Below are 14555 nucleotides of genomic sequence, written 5' to 3' on the forward strand. Positions count from 1 at the left end.
TATTCATAAAATTTTTATTTACAAACCAAAAATAAACTCACAGACATAGTAAACAAACTATGGTTACCAAAGGGGAAGGGGCTTGCGGGGAGAGGGATAAATTAGGGGTTTGGAATTACCAGACACACATTACTATATATAAAGTAGATAAACAGCAAGGACCTAGTGTATAGCAGAGGGAACTATATTCAATTTCTTATAACATCATAATGGAAAAGAATCTGAAAATATGTATGTATGTATATGTATAAATGAATCGCTTTGCTGTACACCTGAAACTAACATTGTAAATCAACTACACTTCAATAAAAAATTAAACTAAAAAAAAATCAAAAAATTTTTTAAAAACTGTATCTTGTCCAGGGCAAAGCAATCTCTTTTTTTTTTTAAACATTTTTTTTAATTGAGTTATAGTCAGTTTACAATGTGTCAAATTCTAGTGTAGAGCACAATTTTTCAGTTATACTTGAACATATGTACATTCATTGCAGCAATCATTGAATATTAACTTATTCAATCAAACCTTCCTGCTGCCCCCTCCCACCAACAACAGCCTGCAAGGTTGAACTAGCAGTATCCCACTGTACCGATGAGGAAGGAGAGACACCGCGGCAGGGCTCCCGGCATCTCTGGCCTTGCTTCCCTGTGTCTGTATCAGTGCTGGACATAAACCTGATGCACTGATTGGATGGAGCATCAGGGACCAAGGACGACATGATTTTGCAGAGCTACAGGGAAAGATACTCCATGGTAGAGAAGAATTGACCAGTAGGGGGCGCAGTGGGCGCTTCTTACATGGGTGGAGGATTTCACATAAGAGTTTATCCTTTATGAACCACTACTGCCAATTTTTCAAGACATTATGTTTCAGAGCAAGTTTAGGTTCACAGCAAAATTGACAGCAAGGCATAGACATTTCCCAAATATCCCCTGCCCTCCTGCATGCATAGCCTCCCCTATTGTCAACATCCCCCACCAATGTGGTACATTTGTTACCATTAATGAACCTACACTGACACATCATTATCACTCAAAGTCCATAGTTTACCATAGCGTTCACTCCTGGTGTTGTACATTCTATGGCTTCGGACAAATGTATAATGACATATAGCCACCATAATAGCATCATACAGAGTATTTTCACTGCCCTAAAAATTCTCTACTATCTTTCATCTCTCTCTCCCCCAGTGCCTGGCAACTATAGATCTTTTTTGTCTCCATAGCTTTGCCTTTTCCGGAATGCCATATAATTGGAACCACACAGTACGTAGCCTTCTCATATTGGCTTCTTTCATGTAGCAATGTGCATTTAAGATTCCTCTATGCCTTTTCATGGTTTGATAGCTCATTTCTCTTTAGAGCCAAATAATAGTCCATGGTCTGGATGTACCACAGTTTATTTATCTATTCACCTACAGAGGGACATCTTGGTCACTTCTAAATTTTGGCAATTAGGAATAAAGCTGCTATAAACATCCATGTACAGGTTTTTGTGTGGACATAAGTTTTAATTCATTTGGGTAAACACTAAGGAGCACCACTGCTGGATCACATGGTAAGTATATAATTAGTTTTGTAAGAAACTGCCAAACTTTCTCCCAAAATAGCATCACACATCGTTGGAAAGACAGATTAATAAGTGGACAAAGTATATGAGCATCCTGTTCATAATGCATGAATAGATTTTCATCAAATTAAAAGAGGCTCAACCTCAAGCATAAAAGAAATACAAAATACAGCAGCCAAGTGAGTTTCTTCAAAAGCTCACCACACACCTGCTGTTTGATCCAGCCACTCCATTCTGAGATATTTAACCAAGGGTAAAGAAAGCACACATCCACGCAAAGACTTGGACATGGATGTTCATAACAGCTTTGTTTGTAAAGCTCAAAACCGGTAACAACCCAAATGTCCATCAGTAGGTGAATGGGCAAACACATCATAGTACATCCATACAATGAAATACCACTCAGCCATAGACAGAAACTATCCGTACATACAATGACATAGATGAACCTCCAAATAATTATTCTGAAAGAAGCCGAGGGAGAAAAGTATTTACTATACGTCTCCATTTATAGAAGACTCCACAAACTAAAAATTCTAGAATGCAGATCACTGGTTGCATGGGGAGGTATGGGACGGGGAATTTACAGAGAATGAGGAAACTTGGGGGTAATAAATGTTTTCCTTATGTTGATTGTGATCATGGTTTCACAGGTATAAACATGTCAAAATGTATCACAGTGTATTCTTTAAATCCGTGTGGTTTGCTATATGTCAATTATACCTCAACAAACTTTTTTAAAAATCTGTCATGGGCTATCCTGTTCATCTGCCAGATAGACAAAGAAAGCATTGTGCCAAATGGTCTTCCGGTTAAACTGTGGGGAAAGACGCATTCCATGCACTGGTGGAGCAGAAATGGGCACAACCTTTGAGGAGGAAGTTTAGCAGCTGCTAAAATTTACATGCACTTTTCTTTGACCCACTTCTGGAAAAGATACTTTTTTTTTTTTTTTTAAAGGAATTTACCTACTTTTCTATTGCTATTACAACACATCCTCATGAGTTGAATGGCTTAAAACAACACCCATTTATGATCGCAAAGTCCTGGAGGTCGGAAGTCCAGGAGCAACATGGATCAGCTGCTTAAAACCTCACAGGCTGCAATCAAGCTGTGGCTAGTTCCTGGTGGATCCTTGCAGGGAATTTTACAAGTTGACTGACAAACACATGTATTTTCTCTCTTCCTCCTGTCTTTTCCGTTTACAATGGTGACCTAAAATATGCAACACGCTGTACCTTGCTTTTTCCTTTAACAAATGTCATAGATCCGATTCATCCTTTTCTACAGCTGCATACTACTCCACTGTGTGCCTCCACGTACCATTTATGTAATCCACCGAGGGCTGTGTTCCTTTCTGGAGGCTCTAGGGATGGATCTGCTTCCAAGCCCATTCAGGTGGTTGGCTGGACTCAGTTCCTTGTGGTTGGAGGACTGTGGTCTCTGTTTCCAGCCTGGAGCCTGGCTTTACTCCCAGAGGCTGCCCACATTCCTTTTCAGCTTTCCTCTTGGCCCCTTACATGCTTCAGATATTCCCTTCCATTACATCTTTCTCTGCAGTGGAGGGAGGAATTGGGTTTATTTATTTTTAATGGAGGTACTGAGGATTGAACTCAGGACCTCATACATGCTAAGCATGTGCTCTATGACTGAGCTATACCCTCCCCACTTCCATTACACCTCTCTGCCTCCAGCCAGAGAAAGTTCTCTGCTTTTACCAGCACGTGCGATAGATCGGGAGTATTAGTTGCCTATACTTGCTGTGATAATAAATTATCACAAACTGAGCGACTTAAAACAACGTGCACTTATTTTCTCCCAGTTCTGGAGGTCAGAGGTCTGACAAGGATCTCACTGGGCTAAAATCAAAGGTGTTGGCAGGGCTGATTCCTTCTGGAGGCTCTGAGGGAAGAGCATCCATTTCCTTGCCTGTTCCAGCTTCTGGAGGCTCCCAATACCATTTGGCTTATGGCCCCTTCTTCCATCTTAAAGTACATCCCTCCAGTCTCTGCTTAGCCCTGGTACATCTCCTCCTCTGACTCTTGTAATAGGGAAAAACAGACCTGACTCCATATTAGATCTGTTCCTCCACATCTCAAGGTTTTTACCTTAATCACTTGTGCAAAGTCCCTTTTGCCGTATAAGGTAACATTCACAGGTTTGGAGGATCAGTGTGAATGTATTTGGGGGCCCATTATTCAGTTTACCACACTGAAACCACTCAGATAATCCAAGATAGTCTCCCTGTGTTAGGGTCCATACACTTAATCACATGTGCAAAGTCCTTCCAACCGACCTTGTGCCCTAACATAGTCACAGTTTCCAGGGACTAGTGTGTGGCCATCATTGGGGGTCACCTGCCCACCACATTATCCTCCAACTGTCCTTGCTGGTGGGAAAAGCAGTCGATCTGTTACCTGAAAACTGGGTTTGCCTCTTGGTGGGTGGAACCAAAAGACACAACCAAGCAGAAGAGCAGGAGACGGAAGGCTTTACTTACTTGCAAATAAGGAGAACACTGTAAGTCCTTCACACAGTACTGTCTCCCCAACAGCAAAACTGGGGAAGTTTTAAGCTAATGGTACATGCATATTTGTGAAGGGGGTGGAACAGAGGAATATTCAGCATAGAATAGGGGCCAAGGTCCACAGAGTCTAAATTGTACTTGATTGAAATCAACATCATCATTCCGTCCCCCACCTGGGTGGGAGCCTTCATTCCTGTGGAACGCAAAGACTGTATCAGATTGTCACATACATGCCTTGAGGAAGGAATTGGGATTCTGTTACATCGCTGAGATATTGTTTCTTGACTGCTTTTCCCTTGTTTCCTTAAAATCATTAATTACTGAGATCTGTTCAAAGGCAAGCATTGTGGCCAGGCTTAAGATCACAAAATGGCTTAGACTAAAAATGGCATCTCTTATGTTAGGAAAGCCATGCCAGGTTCTCTTTCTTCAGGGACCCCCCCTACTCAATCTGCTTACGAATCCACAAGACCATTCACAGCATCATTGCCTGTGATAGCCAAAGACTGGGGACCACCGCCATGTCCTTCATACATGGACTGGTGAGTTCCATAAATGACACGTACATCCGCACAGTGGAAGAGGATGTAGCTGACAAGAGCGGGTCAGATCTGTATCATTTCGTCAAAGAAAACAAAAGCAAGAAGTAGACTGTTGCATGTTTCATGCCACCATAACATTGCATGTTAGAAGAGAAGCAAGAGAGAAAATACACTTGTTAAAGTACAGAACTCTCTGGAAGGGCCCACCGGGAACTGCAAAGAATGGTTTTGTCTGGGGGAAAACTGGACCGGGGCCGGAGATGTGAGGCAGAGCCCATCTTCACTGTGCCATCTGAATTCTCTTCTGGGGCACATGATGCTTATTCAAAAATAAAGTGTTTATCAGTGAACAGACCAGGAATTCTGGCTGCAGTACTGGCAGCTGGCGAAGAACATGGACACAGTGCTACCAGGGAACAGAAACTTGAAAAGGTGTCTGGACGGTATGCAAGTCAAAGAGGGAAGACTGATAAAGGCCACGGATGTGAAACTCTTGAAACCATACAGTTCATCTCGTCAAGGGTGAAGGCTGCCCCTCGTCCCCCAGCGCCCCTCCTCACGCGGTCAGCTGGTGACGAGGAAATGGCTATTTTGAGCTGTTGCCTACTGTCAACTGAAAACAAAAAACCTCACACAACCTGTAAGTTGCCCTTTATGTTTTATTCAGGGACCTTACTGAGGACCATAGCTCTCAGAGGAACTGTTCCAGAGAGGTAAGGGAGGAACCAGAATATATCTTTTTTTGCTGGAAAAACAAAACATGGAACTGAGTATCAAGAGATTACTGCTAATCACAAAAGACAGACATCTCAAGTCAATGATTTTAGTGCTTTTCTATGTATGGGAAGACGCCAAAGTCTGGGCTCACTGAATTATTCCTTTGATATGCATCTTATCCAGGGTGAGTACTGTAATAGGGAAGAACCAATCTGACTCCATGTTGGGTCTGTTTCTTTTACTTTAACCTGTTTTTTGTTTCGTTTTGTTTTGTTTTTGAAGTATAGTCAGTTTACAATGCTGTGTCAGCATCTGGCATACAGCATAATGTTTCAGTCATGCAAATACATACATAATTCCTGTACATTTTCTTTTTCATTACAGGTTACTGCAAGGTATTGAGTATAGCTCCTTGTGCTACACAGTAGAAATTTGTGGCTTATCTCTTTTACAGAGAGTAGTTAGTATCTGCAAATCCCGAACTCCCAATGTATCACTCCCCATCTCTTTCCCCTTCCTAGTAACCACAAGTTTGTTTTCTATGTCTGTGACTCTGCAAAAGTTTTCTATTAGCAATAATCACGCCTCAATATGCCTCATTGGCTATAATACGGCCACAGCGCAAAGCTAACCTTTGTTTCTATTGCTTTTGCTACAAGTTAATCACTAAAGTAAGCTTAAATTACACACAATGGCCCATCTCTAGGAACCCTGCCTCCCATGTGAAGAGAATTAAGCTGAAATATCTTTGTTTAGCTCCCAAGAAACCTCCTGACCAGGCCCACCTGTGAATGGCTGCGGGAAGGAAGACGTGAACACATCCCTTCCTGGAGTCTGACGTAAAAGCAGGAAACTCACAAAACGGCTTCCCTGATGCTAAAGCTACTTGCTGATGCATTCTGACTTAAAATTCTCGCAAGTGGTTTTTCTCTCTTCTCTGACAAATCCCCATCTCTGCCTCACTTGCTCAGCTGCTTTTGTGCTGAACACAACCTTTCCATTACGTTCTCCACTCCCTATACATTCCTTACCCAGAATAGCTCATCCTTTAACCCAGAAGCTGTATTCCAGAAAGGCAGTCATGGGCTGATAGCCTCAGGAGAATGAACAGATCCTCCGGAGCTCCTCCTGACGCCAGATGGATCCATCAAGATTAAGAACACAGCATCCCAGAAAATGCTGATCGTTGTCACCTTTCGGTTCCATCCAGTTTTTCTGTAAAACCTCAGGATGCCAACCCCAAGGTGGAGTCACAGTGTCTAAGGCAACAGCCTGCTGTGACTCCCCTTTGCCTGGCAAAGCAATAAAGCCAGTCTTTCCTAATTCTCCCAGAACTCTGCTTCCAAGTCTCAATTCAGCTATCAGGGTACAGAGGGCGGTGTTTTGGGCAACAATATGCACGTTGTCTAGGGTCACTATTGTAATAGGGAAGAACAAATCTTATTCCATATTGGGTCTGTTTCTTTTACTTTAAGCTTTGTTTCTATTGCTTTTGCTACAAGTTAATCACCAAAGGGATGTTGCCTGTAAACTTAACTTATACAGAATGACTCATGTCTTAGGAACCTTGCCTCCCAGGTAAGGAGCATTAAGCTAAAGTACCTTTGTTTAGCTCAGAAGAAACCTTCTGATCAGGCCCACCTGTGAATGGCTGCGGGGAGGAAGAAATGATCACGTTCCCTCTGGAGTCTCACATCCTCTCATCTTAGTATAAAAGAAGCCTCAATTCTAACTCAGGGCGGATGATTCCTTGGGACACTAGCCCGCCACCATCTTCTCCGTCTGCTGGCATTCTGAGTAAAGTCACTATTCCTTGTCCAAACAATTCATCTCTAGATTTATCGGCCTGCCCTGAGGCCAACAGTCCAGAGGTTGGGCTCAGTAACAGTACCCTGTTTTCCTCCATCCAGAGTTCCCCTCAGGGCGCTCCTCAGAGGCCAGCCACATTGTTTACCGAAACAGCAGGCAACAGTTTTTTATCCACACTAAGCATTTTACACGATGACAACCCTGCTTACAACCAGTCTGGATTTTGAGAGTACAATCTGTGTTTAGGATTCCCCCTGCCCTGCCCCGACCCCACCCCCTCAAATTCCTGCTTTGCTTTTCCCGGGTCACTTTTTAAAAATAACCACTTAGAGTTAAGCTGAGAAAAGTGCGTGACCTCCGCCCCATCCATAGGTCATAAATCATAGGTGCCTGCTGTCGACCTGGGACCTGGGATGGCAGAGGACTGCCCTTCCACCCCTCACTGCAGCATTCCCCCCCACCCACTGCTTCTGTGATGATACATTTGTGACTTTACTTCCTTTGTGTGAATGTATTGAAACTATACTTTGAATCAAAACGACCCTGGGGTTTTCGCTTCCACAAAGTGGGAGCTGCCTGCCTACCCATGGGTGGCTGGTGCCTACTTCAGCCAGTCACAATCTACATACTCTTAATTTAACCCGCCAGCTCCAGGCCCCCCCAATGCAGACACTATTTCACCATCAAAGATCTAGGATTCCTTCCAGCTGCAGTCAGGAGGGCAGCCTCAGCTGGGCGGGAGCGGGCTGAGCCACCTGATGTCAGAGTGGTCGGCTAAAGCAACAAGCCAAAAATGAAAGAAGACGTCCATCACTGATGGGCTCCCTTGGTCCCACTTTCCCCCAGGAAACCAGCGCCCATTGAAAGTCGGGTGGATCAGCCCAGACACGGGGGTGGGGGTCGGGGGGCGGTTGCTGGTCTTCTCCCTATTGAGGAAGCCCTTTGAAAAAAAAAGAAAAAGGCTGTGGCAGTTTTATGGACCCTGAGCTGGAGGCGGTGGGAGGGAGGAGTGGAAAAGTTCTGAGCCCAAGTGGGCAGAGTTGTGTTCAAACACTCCCCCTCCCCACCCACCATGAGGAAGCCTCAGCAGAGGCACCTGAAGGAGACCCCTGCCTGAGGCCTCAGACAGAGATACAGGAATGCAGGTGCGGGGTTGAGGGGGGACATGGAGGGCTGAGCCCAGTCTGCAGCGCCCCTCAGAGACAGCAACTCGCTGGCCAAACACACCAGGGAGGGCAGCGTCCCCGCCCCCCTGGTCAGTGAAGGGGGGAGGGGCTGCCAGCTAGAGCCTTTGTAATCACTCTGGTCAGGCCTGAAAAATCACTTCGGTTTCTCCAGGGGCCGAACTCCAGCTCTCCTATCTAGGGCCTCCGGACCAAGAGCCTCCACCATCCCTCTCACTTGGCCCACGAAGGAGGGCGTCTCGAGCTCAGGTTTGCCCAGCACAGCCCCAGTGCATACCTGTTGCCTGGTATAATTCTAAACAGCCGCCCCTTTTGTCCTCACAAGTTCCTACCTCGCTTTGCCCCAATAATAAAAGATTTTAAAAGAACACAGAAGGAAACTAACAATCATTTTACTGACAAGTGGCCCTCAGCTCATTCTTTTTTCCAAGCCACTACAATGAGGAGCCATTCTAGAACCACAAACTCCTTAGGGAAAGCCAGGCGTCAGCAGACGAATGGATGAACAAGATGTGGTTCATCCATCCGACAGAAGACAACCTGACCATAAAAAGGAACGAAGTACCCACACCTGCTACAACATGAACCTTGGAAACATGTTAAGTGAAAAAAGCCAGACACACCGAAAACATACTATATGATCCCATTTATATGAAATACCCAGAATAGGCAAATCCAGAGACAAAATTGGTGAGTTGTTGGTTGCTTACGGCTGGTGGGGGAGATGTTGGGTGACAACTAAAAGGTTTGGGATGTCCTTTGGGGGATGATGAAAATGTTTTAAGATCGGTTGTGGTGATAGGTGTAAAATTCTGTGGATATACTTAAAAAAAAAACCCACTGAATTGCACACTTTAAATGAGATGATTACGTGGTATGTGAATTAAATCTCAATAAAGCTCTTACCAAAAAAATTAAAAAGTTCTTACCTACAAGCCCTTTGTCAGTGGTTGTTTACAGAGGAGAGTCTACAGTGGGGTCTAAACATGGCTTATGTATCGGGAGGCCCGCCGCTCCCGGGACCTTCTGCCTCGCTGCCTGCTACTCAGAGACCCATCAGCCACCTCGCCTGGTCCTCAGCTCCGCGACAACGTGCTGCGCTTCCAAACTCCACCTCCTCCAAACAGAAACACACCAGCTGGGTGTTCCACTCACACCAGCTGCAGTGTAGTAAGTGCAGTCACCTGAGGCCTGTAACCCATGCCCAGGCATTTAATTGTTCCTGCTTCCAGCAAATGGGCTCCACTAACCACGACCCAAGGAAGAAACACGTCACCTTAGGTCAGTGAATGCAAAAGAGTCCCTCTAATGTGGCGTCCTCCGGCAGGACAGGGAGGGAGGCAGCCCCTGTGGACTCCTGCAAAAGGAAGGCTGCGTCCTCCTGGTGAGCCAGGTGTGCTGCTGATACCTGGCAGCAGACGCAGGAAGAAGACACAAGTGCCACACCCTGTGGTTGAGTCTCACTTGTTTGGCTATTTGGATTCTGCTTATCAAAGCAGGACACACACTACCTGGTCCTAATCAAGACTCTTAGGTGCCAGGCCTGTGTCTTGAGGGGTTTCCCAGCTCACCCAGGAGCTTGCCCCTGATATTCCAAGAGCACCAGCTCCTGGAATGTTCCAGCATGTCCTGGCATGTTCCAGAGCCTTCCTTTGGACCTGCCCATTTCCCAGCTCAGACTTTTAGAGCTGGAAGGATCCGCCTGCCTCTTTTTAAAGAGAGGAATTCAGCTGGGGAAGTTGAAACGATTTGCCTCAACCATACAGGCAAATCATACACGTTGCAGGTGGCTAAGTCAGTCCTGGATGGAATGGCTTTCAGTGCTTTTTGCTCCTTGAACTCAACAAGCACAGACTGCACACTTACTCTCACCCTGCACTGTACCCGTTCCACAGATGGTAATACTGAGGCCCAGCCCTCAAATTCTATCCTTGCTTTTAATATATCATTTAAATATGTTATATTCTTATTACACTTGTTAATTGTTATGACCTCATTTAAAAACCCTCTCTGATTTACACTACATCCACAGTTCCCTCCAGCCCCATCTTGCCAGCTGTCACAGTAAATCATACAAACTGGGGCTTTTTTATCGAGATGAAACTCATGTAACATAAAATGAACCATTTTACAGACTCGCAGACATAGTAAACAATCTTATGGTGACCAGGGGAAAGCGGGTGGGAAGGGGTTACTTTGGGAGTTTGAGATTTACAAATGTTAGCCACTATATATAAAAATAGATTTAAAAAACGTTTCTTCTGTATAGCACAGGGAACTATATTCAATATCTTGTAATAGCCTTTAATGAAAAAATATGAAAACAAATATATGTACATATATGCATGACTGGGACACTGTGCTGTACACCAGAAATGACACATTGTAACTGACTACATTTCAATTAAAAAAAAAAATCAAGCATTTTAAAGTGAAAAATTGAGTGGCATTTAGTACGTTCACGATGTTGTGTGATCACCACCTCTATCTAGTTCCAAAACATTTTCGTCACTCCCAAAGGAGACCCCATGCCCATTAAGCAGTCATTCCCTGCCCCCACCCCAAGCCCCCTGGCAACCACCAATCTGCTGTCTGTCTCTATGGAATTACCTTATAGGACATTTCATATCAACGGAATCATAAAGGACGTGGCCTTTGTATCTGGCTTCTTTCATTGAGCACCACGTTGCCCAGGTTAATCCAGGTGGAAGCAAGGATCTGTGTGCCATTCCTTTTATGGAACCATTTCCATATTTGAAAATGTAACCACATGCTTGGGAGGAGAGAGGCACCCCAACTACCAAACACAGAAAATATTTGTTTCAACCCGTGTACTCAGCAGCAAAGATTCAGGCGTGGTGGCATGGAATGGTGTTAAGGGGATGACTGGGGAGATAAGAAGACCTGCTAAAATTGCAAAGGAAGGGAAAGAATTCTGCAAAAAGTAAGAAAAGAAAAAAGGACGTAAAAGGAAACTCTGTGAACAGAAATACGAATCATTCTATAAATGTATGACTTGAGGTAATGAACCCTGATGGATTAAGAAAGGCAAAATCTCTGGGAATCAGATGCCTATCACACTAAAATGATTCAGTCATGGTTACGTGTAAAAATAAAGATTCTTTTACTGAAATGTTTATGGGGTGGAGGAGGGGATGCTCAATGGGGTGATTTTGTCCCTTGGGGACATTTAGGAACATCTGAAGACACTTTTGGTTGTCACAACTGGGGCAGGTGCTTGTGGTATCTGGTGAGCAGAGGCCAAGGATGCTGCCTACACCCTACAGTGCACAAGACGGCCCCCACCACAAGAAAAGTTCTGGACCATGGTGCCAACAGTGCCGGGATCAGGGACCCTGCCTTGGCCTGACATCAGCTCCTTCTCTCTGGCTGATCTGGTCCCAGACTGCACGGAGCATCATTTTTCCAACTCACTTGCCCTTAGGAACCACCTGGGTGCTTTTATTTAAAAATGCATATTCCTAGGTCCCTTCCCAGACCTTCTGAATCCAAGGCTCCAGGAGATAGGCTCAGGAATCTGTAGTGAACAAGCCCAAGGTATATGTGAGGACCTGAAGGCCTCACTCTGCAGTGGGGAGCTTGGTAGCCCTGTGTCAATTATGCTTACACTGTGTCTGCGTGATCTTACCTGTAAAATGGTGAAGACGTTTTTCTTTTCCACCTGGAAGAATTCTTGGCAGGATTGGTGAGACCAGTATGAGAGGAGGCATGCTACACAAGATAACTTTATCATAACATGCAAACAATCCCAAGACGAGGATGTTCTTATTTAAATTCCCCGAGAGCCAGGAGGCTGCCTCCTTACCTGTTACACACGCAGTAAGCATTTACTGAAGAAGAGGAGCCACAATCAATTGTCACATCAACGACAGAGCTTCGAACACTAAAACCAAAGTCCAGATCCGGGCCTGCAACCTGGAGCCACGTGCTGACTTCCCTGGGCCCCTCCCTCCTTAAAATATCTTCAAAAGTGGATTTGAAGGCTGCCTTGAGAGAAAAGAGGTATATAATCCTGGTTGGATTCATTATTATATATTTATGACTATTCAGGCTATTCCCTACTGATTAAAAACATTAAAAAATCAAGCATTTCCCTGGGTCCCTAAAAATGTCATGGGTCCCAGGTGCCCAGTCGGGAAGGTAGCCCAAGGCTTTGTTGCAAGCACCCTGGGAGATGCTGATCCAGTTGGTCTAGGATGTGGCTGGAGGCTGGAGGTTTATACATGCTCCTCCAGGGGTTCTGGTGAGCAGCCCAGGCTGAGTGCAATGGCCAGAACTGGTTCAGTTGTGGAGGATTCAGTAAGAGTCTTTCCCACCTGGAGTCACCTGCCCTACCATGGGGAGTGATTGACAAGGTAGGCGAGGCCAGGCCTGTCCATGCCCATACCGTATTCCAAGCAGCTTAAACGTAGGGAGTGAAAGGAATGACCATTTTGGTCCCTTAGTCCCCAAGATCAGAGAGATAACACCATTCTCCTGCTAGGTTGGTTGGCCTGAACTCCTTGGAGGCCTCCCAAGCTGGGGGACTGAAGCCGTCTTCAGGGAGTCCAGGGAGGTGCTTCCAGGAAGGCACAGCTCTGTTGCTTCACTTGCTTTTGCTCATACCTAGGGACATACATACACACCCACACACACACCCACGCGTAGAGCCAGATGCTCATGGTGACTACAGAGACACTCAGAGCCTCCCCACATACATCAGAGACACCTAGAACCACCCCCAGTAGCCCACAGACCCCCATGAACCCTCACAGAGGCACACCAGCACCCAGGTGTATGCACACACATGGGATCTGGTCACCGATAAAGGCCTGAGCTAATTAACACTCTGGTACAGAGTGCAGAGAGAAGAGAAGAAGAGGAGGAAGATACTTAGGAAAACAACAAAGCTGGAATACTACTCAGCCATAAAAAAGAATGAAATTTTACCATTTGCAACAACATGGATGGACCTGGAGGGTATTAAGCTTAATGAAATAAATCAGAGAAAGACAAATGCTTTGTTATCACTTATACGTGGAATCTAAAAAATAAAACAAACTGGTGAATATAGCAAGAAAGAAACAGACTCAGATATAGAGAACAAACCAGTGGTTACCAGTGGGGGCGAAGGGGCAAGATAGGGGCAGGGGATTAAGGGGTACAAACCGCTATGTATAAAATAAATAAGCTACAAAGGAAATATATATTGTTCAGCACAGGGGAATATAGCCAGTATTTTATAGTAAGTATAAATGAAGTATAATATTTAGAAATTGTGAATCACTATATTGCACACATGAAACTTACCTGGTATTATAAATCAACTATATCTCAATTTTTTAAAAAAGGAAAAAGAAAAATAACAAAGCAGGGAAAGTTAAACCAATACAACCACACCGAAAGGCTCTCAGGGAAACTTGGGAAAGAATCATGTAAACACATCATTGCAGGCAGCGGAGATCAGATTCAGCTGATGGAGAGCGACACGCTCTCGGAGATCAGAGGCCCTCTGAGCCACTGGGAGTACAGTGCTGTGCATGGAGTTTCAGGTTCAAGCACATGCAGAAAGGGGAGACCCCAACCCACCACCTCTCCACCAGGCTTATAAGCCTTTTTTTCCCTACCACTTTCATTTCAGACATGAACAAGAAATGCAAATTACGGCTCAGAAAACAACCCTAAAGAGCTGTTTGTGTTCTTAGCATACACACCCGTCCTGGCTCTCGGCCGTGGACAGCCCCCACCCCCAGAACAAAGCAACAGAAACACCTCCACCGAAAAAGAAAGTGACAGTCAAATGTTTCCCACTTGCCCTTTCTCCACAATGTCCTTACTGAGGATGGCCAGGTCTAGCTCAGAGGAGCCCAGGTTTGAGACAGGGTCACGGGCTGATGCCTGGAAAACCCTGTGGCCCTGTGGGCAGACGGGACATTTTCTACTGACCACACTTGGCCGGAGTCCACCCACTTACTTGAAACCAGCCTCGCCCTTCCTGCTTATCAACAGGAAATCAGGAGACAAGATCTAGGGAAAAGGATTACGTTACAAGGACCGTCACTCTTCCAGAGAATATGGAAGGAATCCAGCGATTCCACCCAGAGAGGGAGAAACAGCTCAGGAAATTGCACAAAGACACGGAACAGAAAGAAACTTTCGTAGGGCAGCTTTCAGATTCATTTGGCAGCGAAACCTAAAGATTGCCCCTA

At 45.1% G+C, this 14555-nt stretch overlaps 1 protein-coding gene and 1 pseudogene across 17 annotated transcripts in view; both read right to left on the reverse strand.

The window, feature by feature from the left end:
- Positions 1 to 14287, reverse strand: part of LOC105074257 (uncharacterized) — a 140108-nt gene extending 125821 nt beyond the window's left edge. For 6 of the 17 annotated variants that reach the window (XR_012500431.1, XR_012500432.1, XM_074346800.1 and 3 more), the window contains exons 1-2: positions 12173 to 14278; positions 11996 to 12039 (exon numbers count right to left, since the gene is read on the reverse strand). Coding sequence is in view for 6 of the 17 variants with exons in the window: in XM_074346800.1 (XP_074202901.1) it covers positions 11996 to 12039; positions 12173 to 12393 (265 nt within the window). In the remaining 11 variants the exon portion in view is untranslated. Of the gene's footprint in view, positions 1 to 11995 lie in introns of all 17 variants that reach the window. The other 11 variants (XR_012500427.1, XR_012500429.1, XR_012500426.1 and 8 more) reach the window with 7 other exon arrangements.
- On the reverse strand, positions 5867 to 5982 carry LOC141573966 (U4 spliceosomal RNA; annotated as a pseudogene).
- Positions 14288 to 14555: the final 268 nt, after the last annotated feature.

This window comes from Camelus bactrianus, chromosome 18 (genome assembly GCF_048773025.1).
Source record: "Camelus bactrianus isolate YW-2024 breed Bactrian camel chromosome 18, ASM4877302v1, whole genome shotgun sequence".
Lineage (NCBI taxonomy): Eukaryota > Metazoa > Chordata > Mammalia > Artiodactyla > Camelidae > Camelus > Camelus bactrianus.